The sequence below is a fragment of the Gopherus flavomarginatus genome, chromosome 19 (genome assembly GCF_025201925.1).
Source record: "Gopherus flavomarginatus isolate rGopFla2 chromosome 19, rGopFla2.mat.asm, whole genome shotgun sequence".
NCBI classification, from domain to species: domain Eukaryota; kingdom Metazoa; phylum Chordata; order Testudines; family Testudinidae; genus Gopherus; species Gopherus flavomarginatus.
Window position 1 is genome coordinate 24,568,785 of NC_066635.1, and position 26,622 is coordinate 24,595,406.

Consider the following 26,622-nt stretch of genomic DNA (forward strand, 5'->3'; position numbering starts at 1 on the left):
ATAGCCCATGCAGCCTCACCACCTTCTGGACTGAGCTGCCTGATGCACACTGGGAGCTCTGCCCAGCGACTCCAGCTGAGAAAGACACCTTTTCCCTCCACTGGGTAACAATGCAAAGTGCAGAGGGAAACTGAGGCACATACCGGCCTCATAAAAATGTTACAGAAATGTCCCATTTCACCACAACATGTATTTTATTGTGGTGAATTTTCAGGGGGAGGACAACTAAGCACTTATCTCCGCCTGTTGGGAAGAAAGCCACATACCCCAGGATCTGAAAGATGCAAAGATAGTTACTCTATATCAAAATAAAGGCAACAGAGCAGACTTCAACAGCTGTTGCAGGACATCTCTGCTCAGCATGGTCGGCCAGGTACTTGGAAGTGTCGTGCTGAAGACTCCCAAGTCCTTGCTAAGAGAGTCCACCCTGAGATCCAGTGTGGCTTCGGAGCTGAGTGCTCCACAGCTGATGTCCTTCACATTGCTCTTGGTGCCAGAAAAAAGCTATGAAGAACAGGCACCTCTCTACATAGCATTCATTGACCTACAAAAGGCCTTTGACTCAGTTAGCAGGAATAGCATCTATAAGATCCGGGTGAAAATTGGCTGTCCACAAAAGGTGCTCTCCCTATTCAAGGAGTTCCACAAGGAAATGAACGTAACCATCCAGTATGAAAATGAAACAGCATCCGAGTTTTAGTATTGATACTGGTATGAAGCAAGGCTGCATCTTCGCACCCACCCGCTTTGGCATCATCTTCTCTAGTCTTCTTAAGTACACCTTTGGAAATGATCTGTCTGGCATGCCAATTGAATGGAGGCAGGATGGCAGATTGTTCAACATCAGACAATTTCAGAGCAGAAGGCATATTATCAAGCTTACTGTTCAGGATCTGCTTTTTGCAGACGACGCCACATTCATCTCTCATTCACCTGATGACCTGCAGGTCATGAAGAACAAGTTCTTTGATGCATGCACCAAGTTTGGCACGGTAATTGGTATCGAGAAAACAGTTGTCATGTCACAAGGAACCAACATTCTACCTAAAATCTATGTCAATGACGACATTCTGGATAACATGGATCACTTCTGCTATCTCAGCTCACTTCTCACCAGCTCACTTAACCTCGATAAGGAACTTGATGCTAGAATTGGGAAAGCGTCTGTCACTTTTGGCAAACTTACCTCACGTGTTTGGAACAACGAGTTGCTAACCCTGAACACAAAGGTGTCTGTTTATCAGGCTTGTGTGATCCATACCCCCCTCTACGGCTGTGAAAGCTGAGTCACGTAGTCCAAGCAGGAGTGGAGATTGAACAGCTTCCACCTCCGCTGTCTCAAAAAAATCCTTGGAGTTACTTGGGACCAGCGGATCACTAACAGTGAGACCCTTGAGAGCACTGGCCTGCAGACTACACTGGACGCACGCAGGCTTCGCTCTCTGGGACATGTGGAGTGTGTGCCTCAAGATCATCTGCCGAAGGCTCTGCTCTGTGAGCAACTCAAGAACCCGCCACATCACAAAGGACGGCCAAAGCTCTGCTACAGCTATGAGGTCAAGCAAGGTCTCAAGAAATTCAGAATTCCCACTGGCAGCTGAGAGAACCCTTACCACAACCGCTCAGTCTGGAGAAGCTGGGTCAAGGCTGATGCATTCTCGGCAGAGAGCTATCAGAGAGCCCAGGCTGAGGCCCGCAGGCGAACCAGGAAGCAGAATGTGCTCCAGCCTCCTTCTGGTGAGTGGACCTTTAGCCACTGTGGGAGGTCTGCCGCTCATGTGTTGGGTTCTTTTCCCATACCATTGCCAAGCACCACTGACAGACTGACTCTGCTGTGTCTCCTCTCATCTGTCAAGATGTTGGACAGAGGGAGGATAGCTGTTTGTCTTTGGGGGCACTGCATCCTAGCAGCTGTTGTGCCTGGGCTATAGATTTATGATCCTACCCACTGTAACCTTCTGGCGTTTGCAGAGAATTTCATGCACTGTGAAAGCCAGCCTTGGCTAGCCCAGTGCTTGTTTTCAGGATGGTATAAGAACTTGCATTAGATGGTGTTGATGTGGTTCCAGGAGGGGAGCATGGAGTGTGAGTGTAAAGCAGACTCGGGAGACAACTACCCAGAGCCCCTAGGGCATTGTCCCAGAAATACCATCTTGAGGGCTGTGTGTTGGAATGCCCAGAGCTTTTCAAAGGGTCATTTCCTTTGTCTTTAATATATTAATCTCTTAGGTTTACATAATGCCTTCCATCCAGGAGGATCCCAAAGTGCTTTTAGGGTTGTACATACACTTAGATGCAGCCATCTCCTGGATGGTCAGCTTAGAACAGGCAGTGAAAGACAATCTAGTATCTGGTTGAAACTTGGGGATGAGTTCCAGGGAAGCGAAATGTAGTTTCTTGAACTGGACTATGGCCAGGACACTGGGGCTCTCACTCTTAATGTGGGAAAGGTTTCATGAGAGTGAGCGTTAATGTCCTAGAGTGGTCACATCCTCCGATTTTATGTTTCTCCAAAAGCTGGCACCCCTTGCTATCATGCTGGGGCAACGTTCAGGACAGCCTAGCAGATAAGAGCGCCCCCTACTGAACCGTCATCCTCCACTGAGTGGTGGTCTCCCATCCAGGTACTAAACTCGTTAACATCGACTTAGAACGTGATGTGACAATACCAAGGTTTCAGGCCTTCCTCTCAATTTGTTCTCGTTTTCTTGATTTTACTTACCCCTGTTCCCACTTCTCTGAAATAATTTTATCTCCTCTGAAAATCCGCAGAGTCTACGCCCTCCCTGGCTTCGACCTTTCCCTGATCTCTGCAGGAATGGGGTCTGTGTGTCTGTGGGTTAGGGCTCCTGCGCCTAACTCAGATCTGCAGCCTGCCATGGCTTTGGACGTTCAGCTTGATGTCCCTTCTCTTTTTCTGATGCATTATTATGCATTTTTAGTCAGTCAGTCAGTCATGGGGAACATGTCTGTGTTCGGAGGGCAGATGGGGAGAGGAGTCTCTTTTAGCCTCTGGTCTCTGCTGTGGCCGACCCGGCTGGCATGGGCACCGCCTGGTATCTCTGTGTTGGATGTTTGCAGTAGCTGTAACACAAGCCTGCTCTGGCTTGTGCCAGGTTCTTCCATGGTGCTTTGCATCACACTTGTTCCTCGGTGTGCTGAGAGAGGCGGGTGGGCTCTAGCTGGGACTGAGGGAGCCAGTGGTGTGCCAAGGCAGCGGGGCCATAGCAGCCTGACTGGCCTGACCTTCAGCATGGAGCCATGCAGAAAAATAAAATGGCCTTCACCATCCTTCTCCCCTCTCCCTCTGGACAGGGTCCTCACCTGCCCTGCTGCAGAGTCTGGCCCCTGACCAAACAGCTTCATGGTCTGTGCCCTCTCTACACTTTCTCAGTGGGGTGTGAAGCCACCAGAAGGGGCAGAGAAATAATTGTGAGGGCACATGTTGCCAGCAATTAATTGCTAAAATGCCTGTTCCCAAGCTGCCCCCTGCCATGACTGACTGGAGAGGGGGGCAGCGTCTGCCTTGCCCTGCCAAGTGTAACCCATGCCCAGCCAGCTCCCTGCCACTCTCACAGCCTCAGAAGTGAGTTCTGTTGCACTGGTGGGATTTGCTCTGCCCTGAGGCAGCTCTGTTGGGAAGAGTTCTGGTTATGTGACATCTACTTGAGTAACAGCTTAAGCCCTCTTGAGGAGCTGTTGTGTGACTTGTGAACTACTGGGAGGAGCCCTGTGCTCAGTGCTGAGGTGAACATGCCAGCAGGGATGGAGATGAAACATGCAGCTAATTATCCTTTTAGCACTTTGGAATTCTCCCCTCATTCGCAGGAGGAATTAAGTCTGAGAGAGTGGCAGCTTCTGAGCCCTGAGTGCTGGCTTAGCCATGATGGCTCTGCCGGCAGGGCTTTGAGGCACCCAATGGGCAGTGGCTGCCAGAAGCTTGGGGTCTCTGCCTTGCCACTTCCCTGTTTGGAGCCATGCTGATTCCTCCTCTCCTACCCGGGGGTGCTGGGTGGGGGAAAGGAGCCTGCTGAGAACTTGGTTTTCCCCTTGTAGTCTCCCCCAGCCCATGCACTAGGATGAAAAGGACAGGAATTGTCCTTGTCTCTCAGAGTGGGTTCAGGGTGAGGGGCCTGCTGTCCCCACCCTAAGCTGATGTTCTCTGCTTGTCTCCTCAGAGTGCTTCTCGGAGGACTGTCGCTCAGTGCTCCAGGAACAGGCCACGGGACTGGGACTCTGCATGTTCGCCCTGCTGGTGAGGCGCTGCACCAGCTTACTGAAGGAGTCTGTCCGAGGTAAGGGAGCTGTCTGCCCAGTGCTGGGTAGTGCTGGTAGCCTGCCTAACAACACTATGCTACAGTGTCACGCTAGCCCAGCCCTCCTTCCCAGGCCTGGCTCACTTCCTGGCTCCATCACACACCACTTGTCTCTTGAGGCCTCTAGGTTTTGTCCTAGTTTTCAGACCATCTCTCCCTCCTCCATCCCTGGGGTCTCTCCCCCTTTGACTCCGGGCAGTTCCAGGACTTCGGTGTGGGGCCACCCGAGCTGGAGAGCCCGCGATGTAAGCTGGGGGAGACACTCCACGACCCTTAGTCTTTTCACCCATCCTGCTACATGACAGGCTTTCTGGTGCCTCCAGGCGACTCCTGAAAGTCAGGATTCCTGGGTTCTGTTCCTGGCTCTGCCATTGACTCGCTGAATGGGCTTGAGCAGGTCACGACCACCCTGTAAAATGGGGTGATGCTGCATCCCGTCCTTCCCTTGGGCCAGTCGCTGCATCTGGGGTGCGTTAGTGGGGAATGCAGCACTCTCTGTGTATCTCCGGAGTCAGGCACTCAGTGGCCTTTGCATGCGCGCACACACACACCCAGGAGAGAGGGACTCAGCCAGCCTTCCCCAGGAATGGGGAACTGCAGCGGCCCTGGCCCAGCTTTGTGTTTTGTCTCTGCAGCTTGGCCCCAGGAAGCAGAGCAGAACGAGGAGGATGATATCAAGGTCTCCGGTTTGCCCCAGGATCTGAAGGAGCTCCTCCCCAGCGTGAAAGTCTGGTCGGACTGGATGCTCGGCCACTCGGACACCTGGAACCCCCCTCCCACCTCCCTTGAGCTGCCCAAACAGTATGTGTTCTCCTTCTGCTCTTCTAACACGTGCCCATCTCTGTGGGCTCCTTGCCTGGTACCCCTCACGGAGGTGGTGTGCTCTTTGCTCCCAGCACCACTGCCTGACCAGAGGGTATCGCTCACTGCCCTGTGGTGTGCAGGGGATGTTTCCATGGTGCTGACAGTGTCCTGTGCATGGAGAAAGATGTTAGTGACAGAGGGCTCTTCCCTAGCAGCGAGAGGTGGTGTATGTGGCTCAGGGTGGTGGCAGGCATGCCAAGGTCACAGCATTAACCCTTGTGACTAGCTCCCCTTCGTTCCCTAGTGTGTCAGGGAAAGTTCGGCCAGATTTCTAGCTTACACATGGGATCTCTCTCTCCATTTCCTGGGGTGCATCTCCCCAGGCCCTTTGCCAGCCAGCCAGCTGTTTGTCTGTGAGAGTGGAGTCTGCTCCCAGCTCGCTGCTTGAATTTTCCTCACCTGTGAGAAGGAGCTGGGCAAACTGCATTCAGCCTGGGCCAAGCCTTGCGCAGCCTCGCTGTGCTTGGAACCCCCTTCTCCTGCTTTGAAAGCAATTTCCTCTGCCCCAGCCATTCACAAAGGGTTAATTTGCTAAGCTGGCTGATTCCAGAACATTAGTCCATAATGCGGACTAGGCAATTTGCATATTTTTGGACAGAAAATCATGTGAAGGGGCCAAGTATGGAGTATGCGAAGCAGTGTATGAGCATGCTCCGTAACTGCTTTCCTGCAGGATTTTCCATCTGCCTCCGGTACTCTGGATCCAGAGCCTGAAATCACGTCTTATTGTTAATCCAAAGGAGCCAGAACTCAGGGTGATGGGAAGGCGCATTAAGAGTAATCCAGCAAAGTGACTTAACCATTAATGGGTTCCTGCTCCAATGCATCAGGTCCAGTCCCGCTCTCCTGTTTTATTGCCTCCATTCCAGTTCTTTTTCATTTGGCTGAGGAAATGGAAATCTCACACAGGAAGTGCTGGGCCTCATTTTGTGGAGATGGAGTCTGTTTTCTGTTTGTCGGCTGCTCGATGTGGGACCGTTGCCTGCTCATGTGAACTGTTGCCCATCTTTGGGCAGGAACTCAAACTCGGAGCTGTCATGTGAGCATGCTTGCACCAATCCGGAGCCCCTTTGCGCTGCCTGTGCAGGGAGCTGCTGAGCCGTCGGCAACGGGCTTGCTTCGAGATGGAATTTCTGATTGGGTTCATGCAGCCAGCGCTCATCATGTTCCAGGGAGGAGCCACCTCCTCCCTTGTTCGGGGTGTGACTGAGATCTGCTTCAGCTGCCTCCAGCTGCTGGGAACCTGGTCTGGCTCCTTGACGGGGTTAGGAGCAGGTGCAGGCTCCCCCTTTCCCATCAAGACAGGAGAAGGTGAGGGTTACAACCCAGCCCTTATCAGAGACTGTAGCCTATAGTTCCATGAAGTGCCAAGGAGCAGCTGAAGATGCAGGTCTTGGGTGGTAGGAGGTAGCTGGACATGGGCTACAATGTACATTGAGCTCTTGCTCTGCTCCAGAGCTTCAGAGTTGGGGAGTCAGCGAGCTTCACCATTTGGTGAAGGCTCAGTAGGCTCAGCCATTTCCCCTGCCTTGGTCTCTTCATGCAGTACCTGGGCCTGCCCCTCCTTCCACTGTTCAGATCCTTTCCCTGCTGTGACTAGAGCCCGTTCTTCTCCATTGCCCACTGGCTGACGGGCCCCTCAGACATGGTGAGCTGTAGTTGACATGGCAATTCTCTGGTTTATTTTTGGGGTGCTCCAAGATGTTCTTTTAGCACAAGAGTTCTTTGCCTGTTTCCCACCACTCTTGTATACTCTGTGTGAGGGAGGCCATGACCGCGCTGTAGCGGTCTGAGCAGCTGAGAAATGGAGCCCCCTGCTGGAGATGTACCTCTCCAGCAAGAAGAGAAGAGGTGGCAGGAGAACCAGCTCAGCCCTGCCAGGTGACCTCCTCCCCTCACTTCCTCAGACTCAGCATGTCTCCCAAGTAGGTTGGACAAACAGAGTAGTGATGACTGGCTTAGCATTCCTGCTTTGTACTGATGCACGCCTGCACTCTGGTTCTGGGGCTGTTGGCTAACCAGGGCAGCCATCAAGTCCAGGGCCTTGACAGATGTTCCAAAAGTAAATGATGGGATGGAGCGTGAGTGAATGCCTTGGGCCAGGCCTGGGACCCACGGGTGGGGAAATGGGAGAGAATGTGTAAATGCTATGGGCAGAGCTTGACTCCTGGGGCAGGGCAATGAGGAGGTGCAATGTTCCAAACTCCACGCTCCCTACAGCTGGGAGTTCTCCCTCCATGGCATACTATGCTCCCCCCATATCCCCTTCCCGGCCTCGTGCTCAGAGGCTGGGGTGGGATAGTTGGGAGCTGCCCTTCAAGCACTTCTTCACCATTCCCTTCATTGCCACCTCTAGGGGTTGGAGCAGAGCAAAGAAACTGAATAGAAATTGAAATGTGGGAGCTGTGGAGATCCAGCGAATCTCTGCATCTCTAGAAATCTGACCGGTCTCCAAAAAGCCCAGGCCCAGCGCCAGCACAATGGCTCATCCTGGGGCTGGAGCTGGGGCCAGTGGTGACACGGCTTCTCATCCCGGGGCCAAGGCCAGGCCCGGCGGCTCATCCCGGGGCCAAGGCCAGGCCCAGCACCGGCCCGGCGGCTCATCCCGGGGCCAAGGCCAGGCCCGGCACCAGCCTGGCGGCCCATCCCGGGACCAAGGCCAGGCCCGGTGGCTCATCCCGGGGCCAAGGCCAGGCCCGGTGGCTCATGCCGGGGCCAAGGCCAGGCCCGGCACCAGCCCGGCGGCTCATCCCGGGGCCAGGGCCAGGCCCGGCACCAGCCTGGCGGCCCATCCCAGGACCAAGGCCAGGCCCGGCGGCTCATCCCGGGGCCAAGGCCAGGCCCGGCACCGGCCCGGCGGCTCATCCCGGGGCCAAGGCCAGGCCCGGCACCGGCCCGGCGGCTCATCCCGGGGCCAAGGCCAGGCCCAGGACCGGCCTGGCAGCTCATCCCAGGGCCAAGGCCAGGCCTGGCGGCTCATCCCGGGGCCAAGGCCAGGCCTAGCACCGGCCCGGCAGCTCATCCCGGGGCCAAGGCCAGGCCTGGCACCGGCCCGGCAGCTCATCCCGGGGCCAAGGCCAGGCCTGGCACCAGCCTGGCGGCCCATCCCGGGACCAAGGCCAGGCCCGGAGGCTCATCCCAGGGCCAAGGCCAGGCCCGGTGGCTCATGCCGGGGCCAAGGCCAGGCCCAGGACCGGCCTGGCAGCTCATCCCAGGGCCAAGGCCAGGCCTGGCGGCTCATTCCGGGGCCAAGGCCAGGCCTGGCACCGGCCCGGCGGCTCATACCAGGGCCTGACGCAGTATCAACAGCAGCACAGCAGCCCAACCTAGCTCATCCCAGGGCCTGGGCTGGTGAGGTGACTTGTCAAGGCTCATTCCAGAGCCTGGGGCCTAGGCCGGTGGGCCTGCCCGTCCGAATGCCTCTGCTCATGCTGTATTCTCCACATTCGTGATTCCTAGTTCTCCACAAGTGACAGAGTCAGGGGACTTTTAGAACGTCTAAACTCAGCCCAGCTGTGGCAGTTGGTTTATTGCTTTCAGCTGGTACTTGAACCCGGGTCCTGGTCTTGGAGTCTTTCCCAGGTTTAATCCCCGGAGTTTTCTCTGCAGCTGTATGACACTGCACTGACCCCGAATGAGGATAGGAAAATAGAATCAGTGCCAAGCCAGAGTCTCTTTTTCATTTGGAGTCTGGCTGTCTGCCCATGACCAGGGTTACATAATGGGAAACATAGCTGGGGCTCTGGAGAGCCCGCGTTTCACCACGCTGCCCAGACCTTCGCATTCTGATGCTATATATCTTCCTAATTGTAGTTCAGATGCATTTATCACACTGCTGGATTTGAGTCCTTACAATAAAAAACACCAAATTCCTCAGCTTGCTGCTTTCCCCGTTGGACAGAGACACGGGAAAAGGTGTTAGGTAAATGCTGTGCTCCGCTCCAGCACACGGCGCTGGAGACTCAGAGAGCAGCATCTCAGGGATGTCCTCTCCCTGACGTGTGCTTGGGAACATGCGTAGCACATGAACCCGAGCATTCAGGGTGTCCTCTTCACATCCAGATGGGCTCCGGGGCTGTGTGTGGTACGAATGGTGGGCTGCACCCTTCCCAAGATCCCCACTCTTGATTCTAGGCTGCTTTGAGCTGACCCCACCCATAATAGACTGATTGGCGCCGGACCACAGAGGTTTTGGGGAAGATGCAGACAATGTGTAGCCCTCTTTGGGACTCTGTGAGTGGGGGGGCAAGGGTGATATTTCTTCTCCTCCACCTCTCTGGGGGAGATGCCTACCATGGCTGCTACATTGTGGCAGTTCCTGGATAGTAGCAGGGCCTCCTGTTGATGGCACAGCCGCATCATGGGCATCTCTGCTTGGATTCCAGAGAGCAGCAAAGTATTTGTGTGGTGGCTCCCTTGCCTAGAGGGGTTTGGTGAGTGAAGAGTGTGACTTTCACTCCAGCTGGAGGGAGGGCATGTCTCTGAATACCAAGTACACGTATGTGTGTTCCTGCCCCACTCACTGGTACCAAAGAGTAGGTTGTGTGACCCAGCTGTGAAAGGCAATAACCCCACAACACAACTTCCTCATGCATAGCATTTCTCTCCTGAACTCCTTACGGAGAGTAGCTGAGGGGATGGAGGGTGGACGAGACACAAGCAAAGGAAAAGAGAGAGCGAGAGTTGATGAGGCAGAGATAGCGTGAGGCAGTTTCGCAGGCCGAGGAGGAGAGTTTCAGTGTGAGGTGGATGCTGCAGCTGCAGACACTGGAGGCAAAGTGGAGGTGGGGGAGCCAGGGCTGCAGGACAGGAAGGCTGCTCCTGCCTTTGAGGCAGTGTTGAGGAAGTTGAGACTGGTGGGCAGGGAAGAGCACAAATTCCCTTGTGATCTCAGAGATCTGCTCGTTGCTCCTCACACATCGGGAACTCAAACTCAGCAATGTGCCATTCAGCAGAGAAACCCCAGGCTATTCAGTGTGATGCAGGGTGGAATCTGCTTTCCTGCTAGGCTGGGAATCGGGGCCTCTGAGCTTGCTATAGGCCGCATACAGCCATTTCAAGTAGTGCATTTAAACCAACTATTAAATTCAACCCAAATGCTTTGAAAAATTTCTAGAGCCTACTTTATAGGAGCATGGAAGAGCATGTCAGGCTACCCTCATCACACAGGGCCTGCTGAGCTCCCACTGAGGGACATCGCCCCAGCCCAGCCCCTGAATACAGGTACCAAGACCAGGGGCAGCTCCAGGCACCAGCACGCCAAGCACGTGCCTGGGCGGCAGAGGGCGCCCTGCCGGTCGCCAAGAGGGCGGCAGGCAGGTTGCCTTTGGTGGCATGCCTGCGGAGGGTCCACTGGTCCCGCAGCTTCAGCGGACCTCCCGCAGGCTGCCGCCAAATTCAAGGGACCGGGGACCTCCCGCAGGCAAGCCGCCAAAGGCAGCCTGCCTGCCATGCTTGGGGCGGCAAAATACCTAAAGCCACCCCTGACCAAGACGCTGGTAGGGATTGCCAAGGGCTGAGTTGAAAACCCCTTTCTTTAGCCTTGTCTCCTTTAGTGAATGTTCATCATGGAGCTGTCCAAAGGAGGGCTGTCATGCCAGCAGGGTCAGTGGCTGGGAAGAATGAAGGCAGAGTCAAGCTGGAGAAGAGGCAAAGATCAAGCATTTGAGCCCCACCTGGGAAGGGGTCATGGAGCAGCCTCAGTGCCGTTAGCTAGGGAGGAGCAGGAGCCTTTTGGAGAGGTGCCCTGTAGCTGTGGAGGCAGGTCCATGTGGCTGGAATGATTTACAGTGTCAGTAGCTGCCCCGAGATCAAGGCAAACGGGGGGGGCGGGGGGGAGCCGCTGGCTGCATGGAGCAGATGGCATCTCATAGCTGGGTCGTGTTGTGGCTAGTTGTGACGAACTGGAAATGTTCTTAATGTTTTCTCTGAATACTGTGTTGGTGCCTCAGTGTCCCCATGGCAGTTCTTAAGTATCTGGCAGAGCAAGGGCCAGTGCACCTAAATGCCTGACACTCTGTCTCCTAGCAACTGATGGCCTGGGCCCCTCCCCTGCAAAGGTGCCAACTGAAGGTGTTGGAGACAAAGAGATCAAGTGACCTCCTGGCCCGGGAAAGGGGCTGAGCAGAGAGGAGGGGCTGGAAGGGGTGGTTAGTCTGGAGCTGGCTGAGGGCAGACGTGGGGATCTGGCTCACTGCCCCCCAGGATGGACCCGGCCGAGGGGTCCAGCTCGCGGTACCTACAAGCTCTGTTTTAGACCCTGTTCCTGTCATCGAATAAACCTGTGTTTTACTGGCTGGCTGAGAGTCACGTCTGACTGCGAAGTGGGGGTGCAGGACCCTGTGGCTTCCCCAGGACCCCACTGGGGTGGGCTCGCTGTGGGAAGCGCACGGAGGGGCAGAGGATGCTGAATGCTCCAAGGAGAGACCCAGGAGGTGAAGCCGTGTGAGCTTCTTGCCCTGAACAAGTCTGCTCCAAGGGAGAGGAGGCTCCCCAAAGTCCTGACTGGCTTGGTGGGGAGCAGTTCCAGAGCATCACCCGGGGACTCCATGACACTAGTGACTCCCTGTGCATGCTGGGAACAGGGAGATAAGAGCTGGGGGTGGGCGGTGCTCTCGGGGTGAGGGGTGGTGAGGTGGAAAAGGTGCCAGAGGCCAGGGACTTGTGTGGGACGGGGAAAGTGCTAGTGTCAGTGGGAAGAGGCTGGGTCTAGAGGGGATTGTCTGACCCCAGCTGGGCTCTCTGTAGCCTCATGGATGTGCCCCCAGGGGGCTCCAGGGTCATTTCGCCCCGCTTGGTGCTGGGGAGAGAGTTGAGAGGCATCGGTTGGATTTTCTGGCTGACAGAGTTGAAGGAAGGGCCAAGGGCTCCACCCCAGAACTGTGAGGTAAGTTCTCCATCCCAGGGCGTCTTTCTAATGGGTCTGTTACGGGGTGGGCAAGGTTCTGTGTCCTGCAGTGTGCAGGTCGGATGAGATGATCTGGACGGTCTCTTCTGGCCTTAAAGTTATGAGGGTGGCTCTAGCTGGGGCTTGTGCAGGGTTTGCTGTGGGGGATTCTCTAGCCTGGGATATGTCTGAGGCCAGACTAGGTGGTGAGATCGGGCCCTGCTGGCCTTAACACCTGTGAATCTAGCTCTGAGACCCTCAGGAGTTTCTGCCCTTTCCAGATGCTCTACATTTCCATGAGTTACCTGCCGTAGCTGTCAGCTCAAGAGAGCCCAGGTGAAGGGGATATCCCCTCTGGGACTGCAGGGGCCCTTCAGTGCCCTCAGCAGCTGTGCCCCTGCAGTTAGGGGCAGGGTTGATGAGTAGCCCTTAGGAGAAGCAAATACTTCAAGTGCCTGCAGAGGAATCACTTTTATTCTGGTTTCCCCTGGGCTGGAATGGGGCTTGGAGGCAAGGAAGAAGCCTGGTGGGGTAGTGGGATTTTGGTGCACAGACGTGGAGAGCCTGGTGCCTTCTTGGACTGAGCTTTCTGAGCCTCCTGTTTTGGGCTGGTTTCCTCTGTCTGCCTTCTCTGGGGCTGGCTTGCCTGCCGTGTTCAGCCTCTTTGAGCTCTGCTTGCCCCAGGAGCAGAAAGGCCCAAGTGATTTGCCATCTGTACTGCGGCTCGGCAGCACGATGCAGGGTTTCTCACACTGCACTCTGGGTTTGTTGTGCAGCTGTGGAGTTTGAATGTGAGTGTTTAAACAAGCTGGTATTACTCAGGAAATGGCCACCTCCACAGGCTTGGAACATGGGGTCATTGTACTTGCATGAATCACCAAGCAGCCGGCTCCCCCTGTGAAGATGGTAGCTTACATGAAAGCACTGCACAGCTTTGGCCCTGTCCAGGGGGACTCAGCGAGTGTTGGGCTGTGCTTACCACACAGAGTTGTTAGCAAGAGCTGCCTGTTCCTGCCCTGCTGACTGTTCAGGGCGTCAGCCTCTGGAGGCAGTAGGCCTGGCTGTTGTGACTGCACAGGTCCAGCCCTAACCCTCGTCGTGGGAGTTCGTTTGGCCCCTGGGTGCCCTTGTCCATGCACATGATCTGTGTCCGCTCCATCCCATGTCACCCTGCCTCTGGGCTGCACTCATGCTGGCAGCTACATTCAGCCTGAGTTCTGAGACAGCAGAAAGTGAGCTAACTCTTCGTTTTTCCCTGTCCGTGTGAGTGTAAATTAGTCTGTGGGGAAGAGAATGAACCCAGCTTGTGAGGAAAGACCTTGGGCTAACCCTCACTTAGCTTCCTCCATTAGAAGCCTGGAGAGCTTCGTTCTGTTTACCTGGGAAATGTGCGCTCCAGGGCTCGGTGTCAGCAATTCTGCAGAGCCCTCTGCAAAGGCTCCACAAAGAGGCCTGTTGCAATTCAGATGTTGTGTACGTACAGCATGTGCGGAGGGTTGGAGCTCTGAATATCTGTGCACAGAAATGCCCTGAATCACAGCAATCCAATCAAGGTGACATAAGCCAGCGAGACCTAGAAGCCACCACTGGACCCTGGGGGCCGAAGGCGAAAGCACCTGGCCAGATTCCCAAGGATTGCACGTCCCTCCATCATCTCCCTCCAGGACGGTCTCCTAAGGGCTCAAGCAATGAACTTCCTGATTCTTTAGCCATCACCTGGACCTGGTGCTGGGTGTGTGGAGCCTGGAGAACTACCCACTCCTGTAGTAGCATACATGCCGACACACAGAAAGGAGGCCACTGCACAGGATTCTGTCAGATGCACTCCCTGCTAAATCCCTGTCGTGTGTCACAGCTGGAAACCAGGGTGAAAACAGCAAAGGAAAAGCACTTTTCGCTCCATGCTTATTGCCAAGGTCCCATGCACGCACAGCTGCTTCACACCTAATGGATGCAGCCCAGCCCCTGCTCTCAGTTACACAGCAGCCGGGTCAATAGCTCATGACAAAATTGCCCCAACCAGTTTGATTGAGGGGACTGTAGAGTGGAAATCTGACACCTACCATGGAAAGGGCGGATCTGCTGAGCCATTGCGAAACTGGGGGGAGCAGGGAGGATGCTGTGGAGCAGTGGCAGCAACTCCTGTCCCAGTGGAAGGTCTGGGGGAGCCTGCACTGGAATAGGAGGCTGGAAGGGTAAACTCCTCATCAGTGTTGCTGGAGTGCTAGCGACCACGGAGGGAGGGTGCTGTGCAGAGCTGCTAAGCCTGCAGGAGGGGAACGCCTCAGCGCTGCCACTTGCGAGATTAGTGAGCTCTCTTAAATGCAGTAATGTGAGTTATGTGACCATTTGTATGGCCTGAGGATGGTGTTGAACGCTAAGCCTGTCGAGGGGCCAAAGGCCACGAATGTCACGTCAGGAGTGTTTCTGCAGCATGTTGCTATGCCTCTGCCTTCCCCACCCAAAGAGAAGTGCTCCCTGCCATCTGCCCAGTCCTCCTCCCCAACTGGCATGGAGCACTCCCTGCTGGGTGTCCTGCCCCTCCTCAGCCATAGGTCTCTGCCACCAGCACCCTGTCAGCCCTGTCCCAGCCCCTGGTCTGGGACTGCTTCCCTGGCGCCCTGTGTCATCCATGCCCCCTACCCCTGCTGGAAAGGGGGCACTCCCTGGCCATGTCCCCAGGTGATCTGCAGCTGTTCTCGCTGCTCATCCTGCTCAGTCCGAGGGCCAGGAGTGCTATGTGACCAGACCCATGCAGCAGGGCACTGGGGGAGGGCTGAGCCTTTCAACCCCTGCGTGTCTCCCATGGGCAGAGCTCACGTTGGAGGTGGCCCAGAGCAGCCCTATCACATCCGGTGCTTGTCTCTGCAGCCTGGGCTGAAGGATAAACTATCAGAGCTGTGGGGCAGTGGATCATTCCTCTTATTATTTTCTTCTTTGCAGATAGGGGTCGTGGAAAGTTCAGTTCCTTTTAACCCTCACAGTTCTGTTTATTTTCCAGCTGGTAGCACAAATGCAGCATTTCCCATTACATCACAAAGGGCCTCGGACAGATCCCTCCAAAAAACGTGTTGCAACTGTTTATTTTTTTCCATATTTAAACAGTTCTGACAGCCAGACCTGGCCGAGCCAAGTGATGGAGCTTTGTGAATGAGCCCAGCTCCTGGAGTCTGTGCACAGAGGGCTTCAATGGCCGTCTTCTCCTCTGCAACATGTTTGCCGGGGCCGGCTCAGGGATGTGGGCGACTCTGTGTTACATGTGTGCTGATTATGTGCTGGGCTTTGATTAATGGCAGCTCATTCCATCCATCTCCCAGGACGCTCTTGAAAACAAGATGTTTCATTTCAGTGCACTTTCCTGGTACATTGATTGCCATAAATAAACGAGTGCAGACTCTGTCCACCTGGAGCAGTTCACAGAGCAAGGGGCCTGCTCTAGCCCCTTGGCTGCCTCTGGCTGTTGAGACAGTCCCATCCCCCCCCGCATTGGTCTCTGTCCTGCACTTCACAGTTCATCGAGGAGGCACAGATGGGCACAGCACAAGGCTGCTGTCTGGGACCCGAAGGCGTGGGGAGCCCAGCTCAGTGTGCTGCTTTCCCTTCCCCATCTCCCTACGCTTCTCCAGCCTCGATCTAAAATCCCTGCTTGCTCTCCCCAGAGGAAATCCTTGTGTGAAATAATGAACAAGTAGCAGTTGGTTGTGAGCTTGTAGCTGTGCAGTTGTTCTGCTGCCTGAGTGTGTCACTGTACACCTGTTCTGCCCCCGTGCCCCACCTAGACCCTCGGGGCACTGGGCTCCAGCTGCCCTCAGAGGAGAGCAGAGGCTACAGGCAGCCGCTGAAGCTGCTCAGCGCTCTGTGTTGACACTGGGCTCTGCGTGTCACTGGTGCTCGAAGAAGGTGACACACCACACAGGCAGCTTTGCTCCAAAGTGTTGAAATTGTGACCAGAAATGAAACAAAGTGTAACATCGAGTGACTGGCATTTAAAGACAAAGCCCTCGAGGTCCCGCATGGCCACAGCATGTGACGGCAGATAGTGACCTGGGCTCTGTCTGCACTTTGCGAGACATAGATAGGGCCCTGGCGACAGTCGCTTCTAGAAGGGCATGGAGAAAATAGGCTGTGTCCCAGGGCTGGAGCTGTGGCTGCAGTAGAGTAGAGGAGGCTGCCCAGGAGGTGACTTCCCCCTTCCCAGACGGAACATAGAGCATTACTCCTCTCTGGAGTAAGCTGGATTATTTTCAGCTTCACCTGGGTCTTTAGGTGGGGCAGATGCTTCCCCATGTCTCTGTACCAGGTTGGGCTTGTGAGGGGGGTGTACTGTGTGTGTGGGGGGGGAGTTATCCTGGGAGCTTCCTGGTCCACAGTAGAGGAGTAAGGGGGGTTTTGACTGTCCTCATCTGCAGAGGAGGGAGAGGGCATGTGTTAGAAAGTGCTGAGCTCACCCTCTGCTCAGTTGGGAGCCCATGGGGCTGCACTCCTACCCTGAAGGGTATGTGCTGGGAGATACGTCTTGCCTCTTCTCACCTCCCTGATATTTGCTGTGATGATGCAGAGAACATGCCAGAATTGCTCACATATCTTCCCCTCATTCTCCCAGGGTCTCAGTGGATGTGTGGGCGACACTGGCTGACTTCTGTAACATACTGACCACAGTGAATCAGTCAGAGGTGCTGTTGTACAAGGACCCCGATGATGACCTTTCCCTGCTCAGCCTGGAAGAGGATCGGCTCCTTTCAGGCTTTGTCCCCCTGCTGGTCGCCCCCCAGGAGCCCTGCTACGTGGAGAAAACCTCGGACAAGGTCAGCACTAGGCCAAACATCCCCCCTTGATTCCTCCAGACTTTTATTCTTGGGAAGTTTTCTGTGCAAACGGAACACGATTAAGTCATTGAGAAGGGTGTTAAGGGAAAATATCGACCTTTTAGCCGCTGACATCCAGCTCTGTGTCATGAAAACCCCTCTCAACTTCCTCTGGTGTGTGTGTGTGCTCGCTGGCATGTTGTATATACGATCATTTCCTCACTTGTTTAAATAGTGCAGCTTGTGTTGGCAGCACTCTCACTCCACTCCAAATGGTTTGCATCATGCTTAAAGCACCCTCCCCATCCCCCGGCCACAAAACTCTGTGCTAGGAAAGCAGCCAGGGCTTTTTTCCTTCTCTAAAGAGGAGAGTGATAAATAGGTGACTAGAGAGAAGCAGACACCATGTGTTAACGTACAAAAGGCTTTTAGGAATATAAAGCATTCCCTGCTGCCCGCTCTCTATTTTCCTTTCTTTGCTCTAGGAGCCCGGTCTAGCCTGAACTTTCCTCGGCTGTTGGTTTTTAGACTAATGAAATCAGCTCCCTTGTTGATGTGGGGCTTAGGTTCCATTCTGTGCCACTGCCCGGCCAGGGGGGATGTGGGGGCTGTGGCTGAGAAGGTGCCTGCACTGGCCACATGCATTCCTGCTGGGGGTGCAGAGGGGAGAGTGACACTGAGGTTGGGGACTACACAGGGCAGGGCAGGAATGAGGAGTGGAGCTTGTCAGTCCCCTGTGTGTGTTGCCTGGGTGAGCCCTTCAGGGCAGCATCCCAGAGCTGGAGCTGTCACTCTCACAGGAGGATGTTGTGATGTTTCCCTGAGCAGAGAGGACTCTAGGAAGAGAAGTGGAGTTGCTGGGACCAAGTCTGTAAGAAAGGTGGGTAAGCTGGGGCTGGGCAGAGATGTGCATTTCCAGGTGTCACTTCTCTATCACCTGTTCCTGAACTGACTATGAGAAATCTGGGACCCTCGTGAGGAGGGGAACCTGAGAGGTGCTAATTTCGGTTTCATTTCCCTGTCTGCCCCGCTGCCACTTGTAAAACTGCACTGGGGCAGAGAGGAGAATGCAGTCACTATCCCTGTGTCAAGAAGCACCTTCCTTCAGGAAGAGGGGCTTTAGGGGCGTGTTCCTGGGGTTTAAAATAGCAGCCCTGCAGTTGCTATTTCTTTCCCCCAGGGAAGCTGGCTTGTGTTGGTGGCCTTGCAGACCGGCTTGGGCTTGGTTCCTCTGGGCAAGAGAAGGCAGTTGACTCTGTCCATACAGTCAGCACTGATGACAGGCCCTTAGCAACTAACCCATGACAGGAATGGCAGACAGCCGAATAGGGTGCTCTGGCCAGAGAGCACAATGTAGCTGCTGTGTCAGCATTCCCTGGACTTTGCCATTTCCCACTGTGCACCAGAGACGTTTGGAGTACCCTCCACAGATACTGACACGCTCAAAGCATTGTCCCTTAGCCCTCAGTGAACTGCAGAGCAGCCACAGAGCTGAGGTTTTCTCCCTTCTTGGTCCCCAGTGTGGGATGTAAGAGAACTGTGGGGGAAAAAATGGGGGAGGGACATGTCTTGCACAGCAAAGCAGCATCCACCCAAATAGCATGGGTTTTCTAGGTTGTTGGTAGAGAATGTGAAACTTCCCCTCTCAGTACTGAATTCTCACACCTTGCTGCTTAGGAAATGTCTCTTTGTTTCCTTTGCAGCCAGTTCTTCACAGCCCCCTGTTTCATTTGCACAGGTGTTAAACACATTGCTGTGTTCCCCAGACTCTGCATGTGACAGTCATTTTACCTAAACACAACAAATACCTAGGAAGAGAGAGACATTTGGATTTTAGCCCTTCTCTGATAATACCTGAGACTGGACTGCAAGCCTTTGGGGCAGGGTCTATGTTTTTATCTTAAATAATAAATTCTGAGCATTGCGATTGCCAGTTCTTCTGTTCGTTCCCTCAGTCCCATTCTGTGGTAGAGTGCTGCAGTCCATCAGAGCCTCTTCACACCCAGCACTTCTCAGTGGGTCACTGGACATTTGGCCTCCATCTTGCTGTGGATGAACATGTTCCACACCTTTCGTTGCTGGGAGGCTCTATGGTGGGATTCATGCCGGAACCAGCATGATCATAAAATATCAGAGTTGGAAGGGAGCTCAGGAGGTCATCTAGTCCAACCCCTTGCTCAAAGCAGAAGCACTCCCCAGACAGATTTTTGCCCCAGATCCCTAAATGGCCCCTTCAAGGATTGAACTCACAACCCTGGGTTTAGCAAGCCAATGCTCAAACCACTGAACTATCCCTCCCCCCTAGATTTTTCTGTCTTCTCATGCACTACCACTGAAGTTGTCACCTTTTCCCCATCTAAAGCCAGCTTATCACCGGCTCACGCTCCCCCATAAGCGTTAGTTCCGGGCTGAGCATTGCATGGTGATGTTTTAATTGGTTGTGTGCTGGGCAAATACATGCTGAAACACACACTTGTTTGCAGGACTTGTGCAGTGGAATTCAGTAACGCATACCAATCAACTGCAGTCTACATAACCAACAAAGTGAGGCTTCATATTGTGCCTACAAGTTCACAGACTATGGGCATCTTGTCAGGGCCTGTCCCCCTTCCCTGGGAGCTGGTCCCGTGCCCATACCTAGCTTTGCTCCCCAGGGCAAGTGCTGAATAGAATGGGGTGGTGGAGTGAGGCTGCTGGCAGAGGGGAAGGTAAAGAATGAGGGTTTCATCTGTGCCTGCGTGGTGCTGGTGGTGGGGGTTTCCAGTAGTAAACACTGGATTGCACTGAAAACAGAGCCCAGCTGCTTTGTGCACTAGGGGCGTTCTCCCGGGAGTCTTGGGCATCTGATGGTTTCTTCTGCGCTCACTGGCCACTAATTGTAAGAGGGCTCCTGTGGAGTTGGTGGTAAGGCTGTGACTTGGCTGTGGAACTCCCAGGTGGGGAAAACGGCCCGGAGAGCTCCTGTGTGGTGATTCTGGAGACTTGTTTGGATGCTCATCATCACTCAGTGTGTGTCCATTCCTACTAACTGCATAGGCTGGGCACACAAAGGAAGAGCTCTAGCAGCTCAGCCTGTCATTTAAATTTGAAACATGCACCTGTGTGCCTAAGCTTGTACCTGTGTGAGCCCCAGCCAGAGAGATGTGGAAGAGAAAGTGTTAATGTCCCGTCCCACAATAAATGTCTGTGAATGGGGGGTCCTGAAACCTGAGCCTCTCTCTCTCCTCCCCCAGCCTTGACACATGTTAATAAAAGGTTTTTAAATACCAATAAAAAGGCAACAGCCCCAGTTCACTGGGGTCCGGGGCCCTGTGTCCTGGGGAAGGCCCTTCACAAATGTGGTTTTTGCATTTTCACGTTTTTGGCTGGTGAATAAGATTGAGGAGAAATGCTCCTTCCCCCGATAACGATACAGCGAGACGCAGGATCAGCAGCGTGTGGATTAAAACCAGACGGCGAATGATTAATACACTTGCTTATGGGGCTAGTCACTACGGCTCCCCCCACTGAAACAAAAAGGAGCCTTTCTCTGCACACGTGCTCATAGGAGCATGCTCTTTGTACATGTGTGGTGAACTCATTCACCACTGGCAGGACCCCAAGTGCTCTGCCTCCTGCATGGTCCTGGAAAGGCGGCAAATCCCTGGCATGTGTCTCTGAATGAGACACTCCAGTCTAGGGATTGGCCCATGCATGGTGGGGCATCACTCCCGCAGCTATGCAGCCCATTTAGTGTTTCACACTTGCCATATTCCTACTTGACGAAGGCTCAGCGTCCCCTGCTGTGGGAACGGCCAAACAGTTGGTCCCAAACCTGGTTCCATTAAGGGCCTTTGTTTCTCTTTGAAAAGCACAAGCCTCTTTTCTCTGGTTCCAGGCCCTGGTATGTTTTCTAAACTATTAATCTCTCTCTAATCTGGCTCATATGTTCTGAGTTTCCATAACTGCTGGCCACTGCATTGGCCTCTCAGGAGCTCTCTCTGTTAGGCTTGGGCTAACGTTAGCCTATTTAGCTAGCAGAGCGTTGAGATGCTTCTTAGCAAGATACAGTTTTCTAAAGACTTGCAACTCTTTCGTGTGTGAAGTAGAGTATCTGTCTGCCCCGAACAAAAGCCCCTGCAGAAGGGCCAGAGTAATGGGCATTGGAATGCCTCGTGAAAACCTGGGTCCTGGCCTTCCTGAGATGATAGGTCTATGGCTAATCTCCTGAAAGCCTCCTGGAACAGAGGCAAGGACGTTGACCGTCCTGAGAGTGGCTCTGAAGCTTGTTGTCTTGAGCTGAAAGAAGAGCAGCAGGAGGAAGTTCCCATGGGTGGTTGGTAGAGCAATGTGGGTAATGAGGAGTATAAAGACTTTGGGCTCAGTTTGGCCACCCGTATGTGGAGCAGCACCTTACTCCACGAGTAATCTCATTGATGGCAGTAGGGCTGCTCTCAGAGCAAGGTGCTGCCCAGCAGGAGTGGGCCCTCTGTGAGGGGCAGCCTCATCCCAAACAGGAAAGAGAACCCTGAGGCAAAGCGATGTACCTGCTTCCCAGCACCCCGAGGTGCTGTGTCTGTGCCGAGCCACGCTGGAAGTCTTGCTCGGCCCATGAGCAAGGGGCTTGCAGTTCACGTCAGTGGGGAGGAGGGAAGCAGTGAGAAAGAACCCTAGAGTGGAAGAGTCCAAGGAGATCTCTGTCTGTCTTGCTTTGCAAACAAGCGTCGACAGAGCACTGCCAAAAGCAGCTACATGGCAGCAGCTGGCAGCCCATAGGCTATGGAATTAAACATTGAAACATTTGCAGACCAATCACTAAACTCCACTTTGACCTCATCCTTCCCTTTCATGTGCTATCTTTGGATCGTAAAGGGCACTGATGGTGAGTTACAATCAATGTCAGAAGCTGATGTCACTGGTAATAGAGAAGAAACTGGGTTTCACCCGCTGAGAAGGTAACATGCAGAGTATTGCCTGGCTTGAATTCTTGATCTTATTATCTGCGTTTCCCGTGAACCTTGTGTGCCAGTGATTGTTCAGACACCCCGAGTCACTCAGACATTCTGAATTTGCCAGATACCATTGACATCCTTTGTTTGTGGTAGGAGGTCTCACAGTCCACCCATCTCCCCGGCCCACTGTGGCAGATGGACGACCGGCTGACCTCTGAGCTGTACTTGTGGCCAGTCCTGCTGGAGCGTCCTCGCGACCCTTGGTGCCCTCAGCCAGACTCGGCCCGGCTGTGTGCCAGAGGGATTCTGAGCAGCTCTCATTTCATCTGGCCGGCTATTTGCTGCTTAAACACAGCAATGTTTGAGCATATTTTTAAAACTTTGTTTTATTGTGACTGAAGATAAAGGTAACTTGGTGCAAACAAGCTGTAGTATTGCATGAGGACACTAAATGCAGCCCTAGAGAAATCTGCAATGTGGAATAATAGTTCAAGCTCTTAAAAAAAAAAATGGGGGGGGGGGAATTCTGCCATAAATCTAGTGAGTGGAAATGATCCCATCTGGAAAACTCCAGCGCTGGTGCTGCTGAAGGCTTAAGGAGCGATGCAGATCGCAGAGAAAACCCTGCAGTCTGAGCATGACAGGCTCCTTAATTGATGTCCATTGCAACTGGTACTCTGCCAGTTTATGTTGGCCATGTTCCAGCGTGCTGTAATTTTGGAGCCAGGTGTGAAGCGTTTCTGTTCTGTCTTGTTCCCAAGCACCTACAGAAGCCTCACGCATCTCTCTTGAGGCTGCAGCCATGTAGGAAACAGCTGTACAGGTATAGGTGGAAGGAAATGTCACAGCTGGGTTGGGAATGCTCCCCCACACCTTGCCTGAGGTCTGGGTTTGAGAGGAGGGGGCACCCCCCTCTGGCTACACCAGGCTAAGGGAATGTAGCCAATGTCATAGAGGCCCATCTGTCTGGCTGTCTGTTGATCAGGCACTCTCAATAGCAGTGGGAGTCCGGGAGAGACACAGGTCAGCAGTCTCCCTCAGCAAAAGACATTCCTCCATGACATGCATTAGCCAGCAGAATAGCAAATTCTAACAGTAGGGATTCCTAGAGGGTAAGGCCAGAAGGGACCACTGGGATCATGCATTCTGCCCTGCTGTCGAACAAGCTGTGGGACTCCCTGAATGAATGCCTGTTTGAAATAGAGCAGATCTTTTAGAAAAAAAAATCCAATCTTGATTTTAAAATGATCAGTGAGGGAGAATCTACCATGACACTTGGTAAATTGGTCCAGTTGTCAAATACCCTCACGTAGGGTGAATAAAAATCAACTTTTAAAAACATTAAAAAAACAGATTTTTTAAATTTAAACTAAATACATTTTCTTTTAAAAATAAACCTTTTGAAAATTACATTTGGAAAAGCCTAAATTTACTATAATCTATTAAAATAATTGTAATTAAACAAAACTAATTAAGCAATGCATATTTGTAGCTGAAGTTTAAAGAAAGTCAGACCACTGAACTGATGTAAGTCTCTGGCTAAGCTGGAAACCAGAGTTTATTGAAGTGCCAATTCTACAGGTGCAGAGAGAATATCTACCTCATTTCAGTTTATTCAACTACCATACTTTAGTTCAATGACTAGTTCCTTCAAAGCCCAGGAATGGGTTGGGAAATGAAAAAGCGGGAAAGCTGGTTTTCCTCTCCCAGTCTGTGAATAGAATGTGAGGTGAGAGGATGAGAACTAGTAAGTCTACAGTCTTGAAGGACATGGGACTAGAAACTGTCAGTTCACTTAACTACAGGGAAATAGTTCCTTTGGTTAATAAAATCTGTTAGTTTTAAATGCAAAACAAGTTTTGACAAACTATTTTTTTTCTTATGTCTCCTTCACGTTTAAAGTAGTTTTATGTAACTATTTAAAAAATTCTGGGTTTGTGCATTTGAATGCAACTGTAGAATTGAATTCTAATTTCCGTCCAAATAATTGACACAAGTCATAAGTAAAAAAATGAGTCACCGGCTCGTAAATAGGAAATGCATCATTCATCATATTCTAACATCATAAAAAAGGTAAAAAATAAGAATCTGACTAAATGTGTGTCAAGCTAGATAATTGCTTAAATAAATGTGTATAGATACAGTGTATCTTCCTGGTTAGCAAAAAGGAGTACCACATTTAGTGGAAAGGGTATATTTAGTTGCAAATCAACATATTTTAGTGGTTATTAACCAGTGAGAATCAACCTTTCTTTAGAAAAAGAACTAAAAGGAACAAATGCAAACCAAGATTAAAATAGATTATTTAAATAAAGGTTTGCCTGCTTGCTGATTTAAATCATTATTAAAATTGGTGATTTAAGTCACTTTGATTTAAAGCAGTCCACCCTGACCTCACTGTTAAAAATTTGCACAAGTCTTACTTGTCTGCATTTGTCTAGCTTCAGTTTCCAGCCATTAGATCCTGTTATCCCTTTGTCTGGTAGAGTGAAAAGCCCACTATTACCAAAATTCTGTTCCACAAATAGGCACTTGCAGACTATGAACAAGTCATCCCTTAACCTTCTCTTAGTTAAATTGAATAGATTGACCTCCTGTCACTGGGCAAGTCTACGCTACAGCGCTACATCGGCGCAGCTGCACCACTGTGGCAGATCTGGTGAAGACGTGCTAAGCCAACAGGAGAGTGCTCTGCCATCAGCACAATTACTCCATCTCGGCAAGAAGTGGCTCTCCCACCGCCATAGCAGCGGTATGGGCAGTGCGAAGCTTGCATGGCTCGGGGGGAGGGGTTCTTTCAGACCCCTGAACGACGGAAGTTAGATAGATTTAAGCAGTACTGTAGACCTGCTCACCATAAGGCATGCTTTCCAATCCATCAATCATTTTCATGGCTCTTCTCTGAATCCTCTCCAACTTTTTCAGCATCCGTCTTGATTCTTACATTGAGGACGCCAGGGTTGGCCACAGTATTTCGGTAACAAGTGCCAAATAGCAAGGTGATATTACCTTTCTGCTCCCACTTGATCTTCCCCTGTTTACACAGCCCAGGATGGCATTAGCTCTTTGGGCCACTGCATCACACTGGGAGCTCTTGTTCAGATGGTTTCTATCATGAGCCCTACGGCCCTTTCAGAGTCACCATCCCGTGAGACTGGCACTTGGGTCCTAGATGTATAATGGAACGTTTGGCAGTATTGAAACAGTATTGTTTCCTTTCACCCATTTTATCAAGCTCTGCATTAGTGACCTGTCTCCATTATTTACTACCCAAATCTTCGTGTCGTCTGCAGAGTTTATTAGTCGTTAGTTTGTTTCCTTCCAAGTCATTGATAAAAATGTTAAAAAAATGCAGGACCAAGAGCCGATTGCTGTGGGATCCTACTGGAAACGCCCACTCAGTGGTGATTCCCTGTTTACCATAACATTTTGAGACCTGTTGATTAGCCAGCTGAGAGTCCGTTTAATGTGTGCTGTGAGCTGCTGTTCACTGCAGGTGTGGTATATTCAGGAGCTTGAAGCCTTTCATCTTAGCTCTGCCAGCCATGCAGAAGATCTGTGGGGATGGCTGCCTGCCCACTGACACACAGCAATGGTATCGAAATGTGGGCTGCATCAAGCATGGGGCAGAACACCAGTGCAAAAATCCTTGCCCTGCCCCAGACTTGCCCTCTCCCAGGGGATGTAGAGTATTACACCTCAGGGGCCAGAAGCTTTGCCTGAAAGGGACAGAAGCTGGCGAAGGAAATGCTGTTTGATTCAGACCCTGACTCCTGCTGCAGTGTAGCTTTCTTACCCTGCAGTCTGAGGGAGCTGGGAGTGTGAGAGCCAGAGCCTCTGGACATCATGTGGGACCAGCTGACTCCATCTGTGTGTTAGGAGCCAGCCCTGCATGTTCAGGGGTGTTTCGGAGGCACTCTGTGTGAGAGTGTCCTTTGAATTCCAGCAGGCCTGCCCATCTCTCCCCTGCCAGGTGACACTCCTCTCCAGGAAGCCCCATCTCTGAAGTGAGCAAGAATAGCTGGCATCCCATGGCACTGTAGGAGGTGAAAGTACCTCGTCACTGGAAACAGTTTCCTTTCAGAATTCATCCCTCCTGGCACAGACGGGGGGCCTGGTGCATCGGGTACGAGGGGCACATCTTCATAGGGGGAAGTAGAGTCCTTCCTGCTTGTGGATCTGGTCTGAGCCTAGCCTGAATTATGGGCAGCCTTGCACTGCCCTGGGATTGCGGAGCACCTTGTGCAGCAACTGGGAGGACCCAGGCTATGTCTTTGGCTGTCACTTCAGGGTGCAGTGGAGGGAAGGTGGGAGTGCACAGGGATTGGGGGATAGGAGCAAGTGCTCTGGAAAACAGGCACAGTAAATAACTTTGGCTGTCACTGCCATGAGTGTGGCCAAACATTTTCCTGAGACACACTGACATCCATCTCCCCTGCCTTCGCCCATCCGTCTCCTGTCCCAGCCTCCCCCTGCTGTGCTGTGAAGTAGACAGTCTGGATACTACTCACTTGTGCCAACATCTGTGCAGTCCCATTGCCAAAGCTGCACTGACTCCGTGTTGGAGGTGAGGGGCTTTTTTCCAGCATTGACTGGAGGTATGGCATGACCATTAATGGAAGGCCTAGACTCTCACATTAAGTGTTCCTGGTGACAAAGAAGAAAGTATTAGGGTCAGAGGCGAATGGCTAGCTCCACTCACTGATGTTGAGAGTACAGGGTAAATATGGTTCACCCCAGGGCTGTTTTCAGCCCGTCAGTATTTAGGGAACTTCTCCTGTAGATCAGATTATTGTCATCATCACACATCACCACCAGTA

General features: G+C 52.6%; 1 protein-coding gene and 1 long non-coding RNA gene across 5 annotated transcripts in view; one reads left to right on the forward strand and one right to left on the reverse strand.

The window, feature by feature from the left end:
• The window catches only part of SMG6 (SMG6 nonsense mediated mRNA decay factor), a 152,309-nt gene that overhangs the window by 73,460 nt on the left and 52,227 nt on the right, over positions 1-26,622 (forward strand). For all 4 annotated transcript variants that reach the window (XM_050929062.1, XM_050929060.1, XM_050929061.1 and 1 more), the window contains exons 11-13: positions 4,179-4,295; positions 4,952-5,117; positions 16,670-16,871. In XM_050929062.1, coding sequence (XP_050785019.1) covers positions 4,179-4,295; positions 4,952-5,117; positions 16,670-16,871 — 485 coding nt within the window. The remainder of the gene's footprint in view (positions 1-4,178; positions 4,296-4,951; positions 5,118-16,669; positions 16,872-26,622) is intronic.
• LOC127037412 (uncharacterized) overlaps positions 15,134-26,622 on the reverse strand; it is a 37,472-nt gene continuing 25,983 nt past the window's right edge. The window contains exon 2 of the long non-coding RNA XR_007770363.1: positions 15,134-15,389. This is a non-coding gene — a long non-coding RNA (uncharacterized LOC127037412). The remainder of the gene's footprint in view (positions 15,390-26,622) is intronic.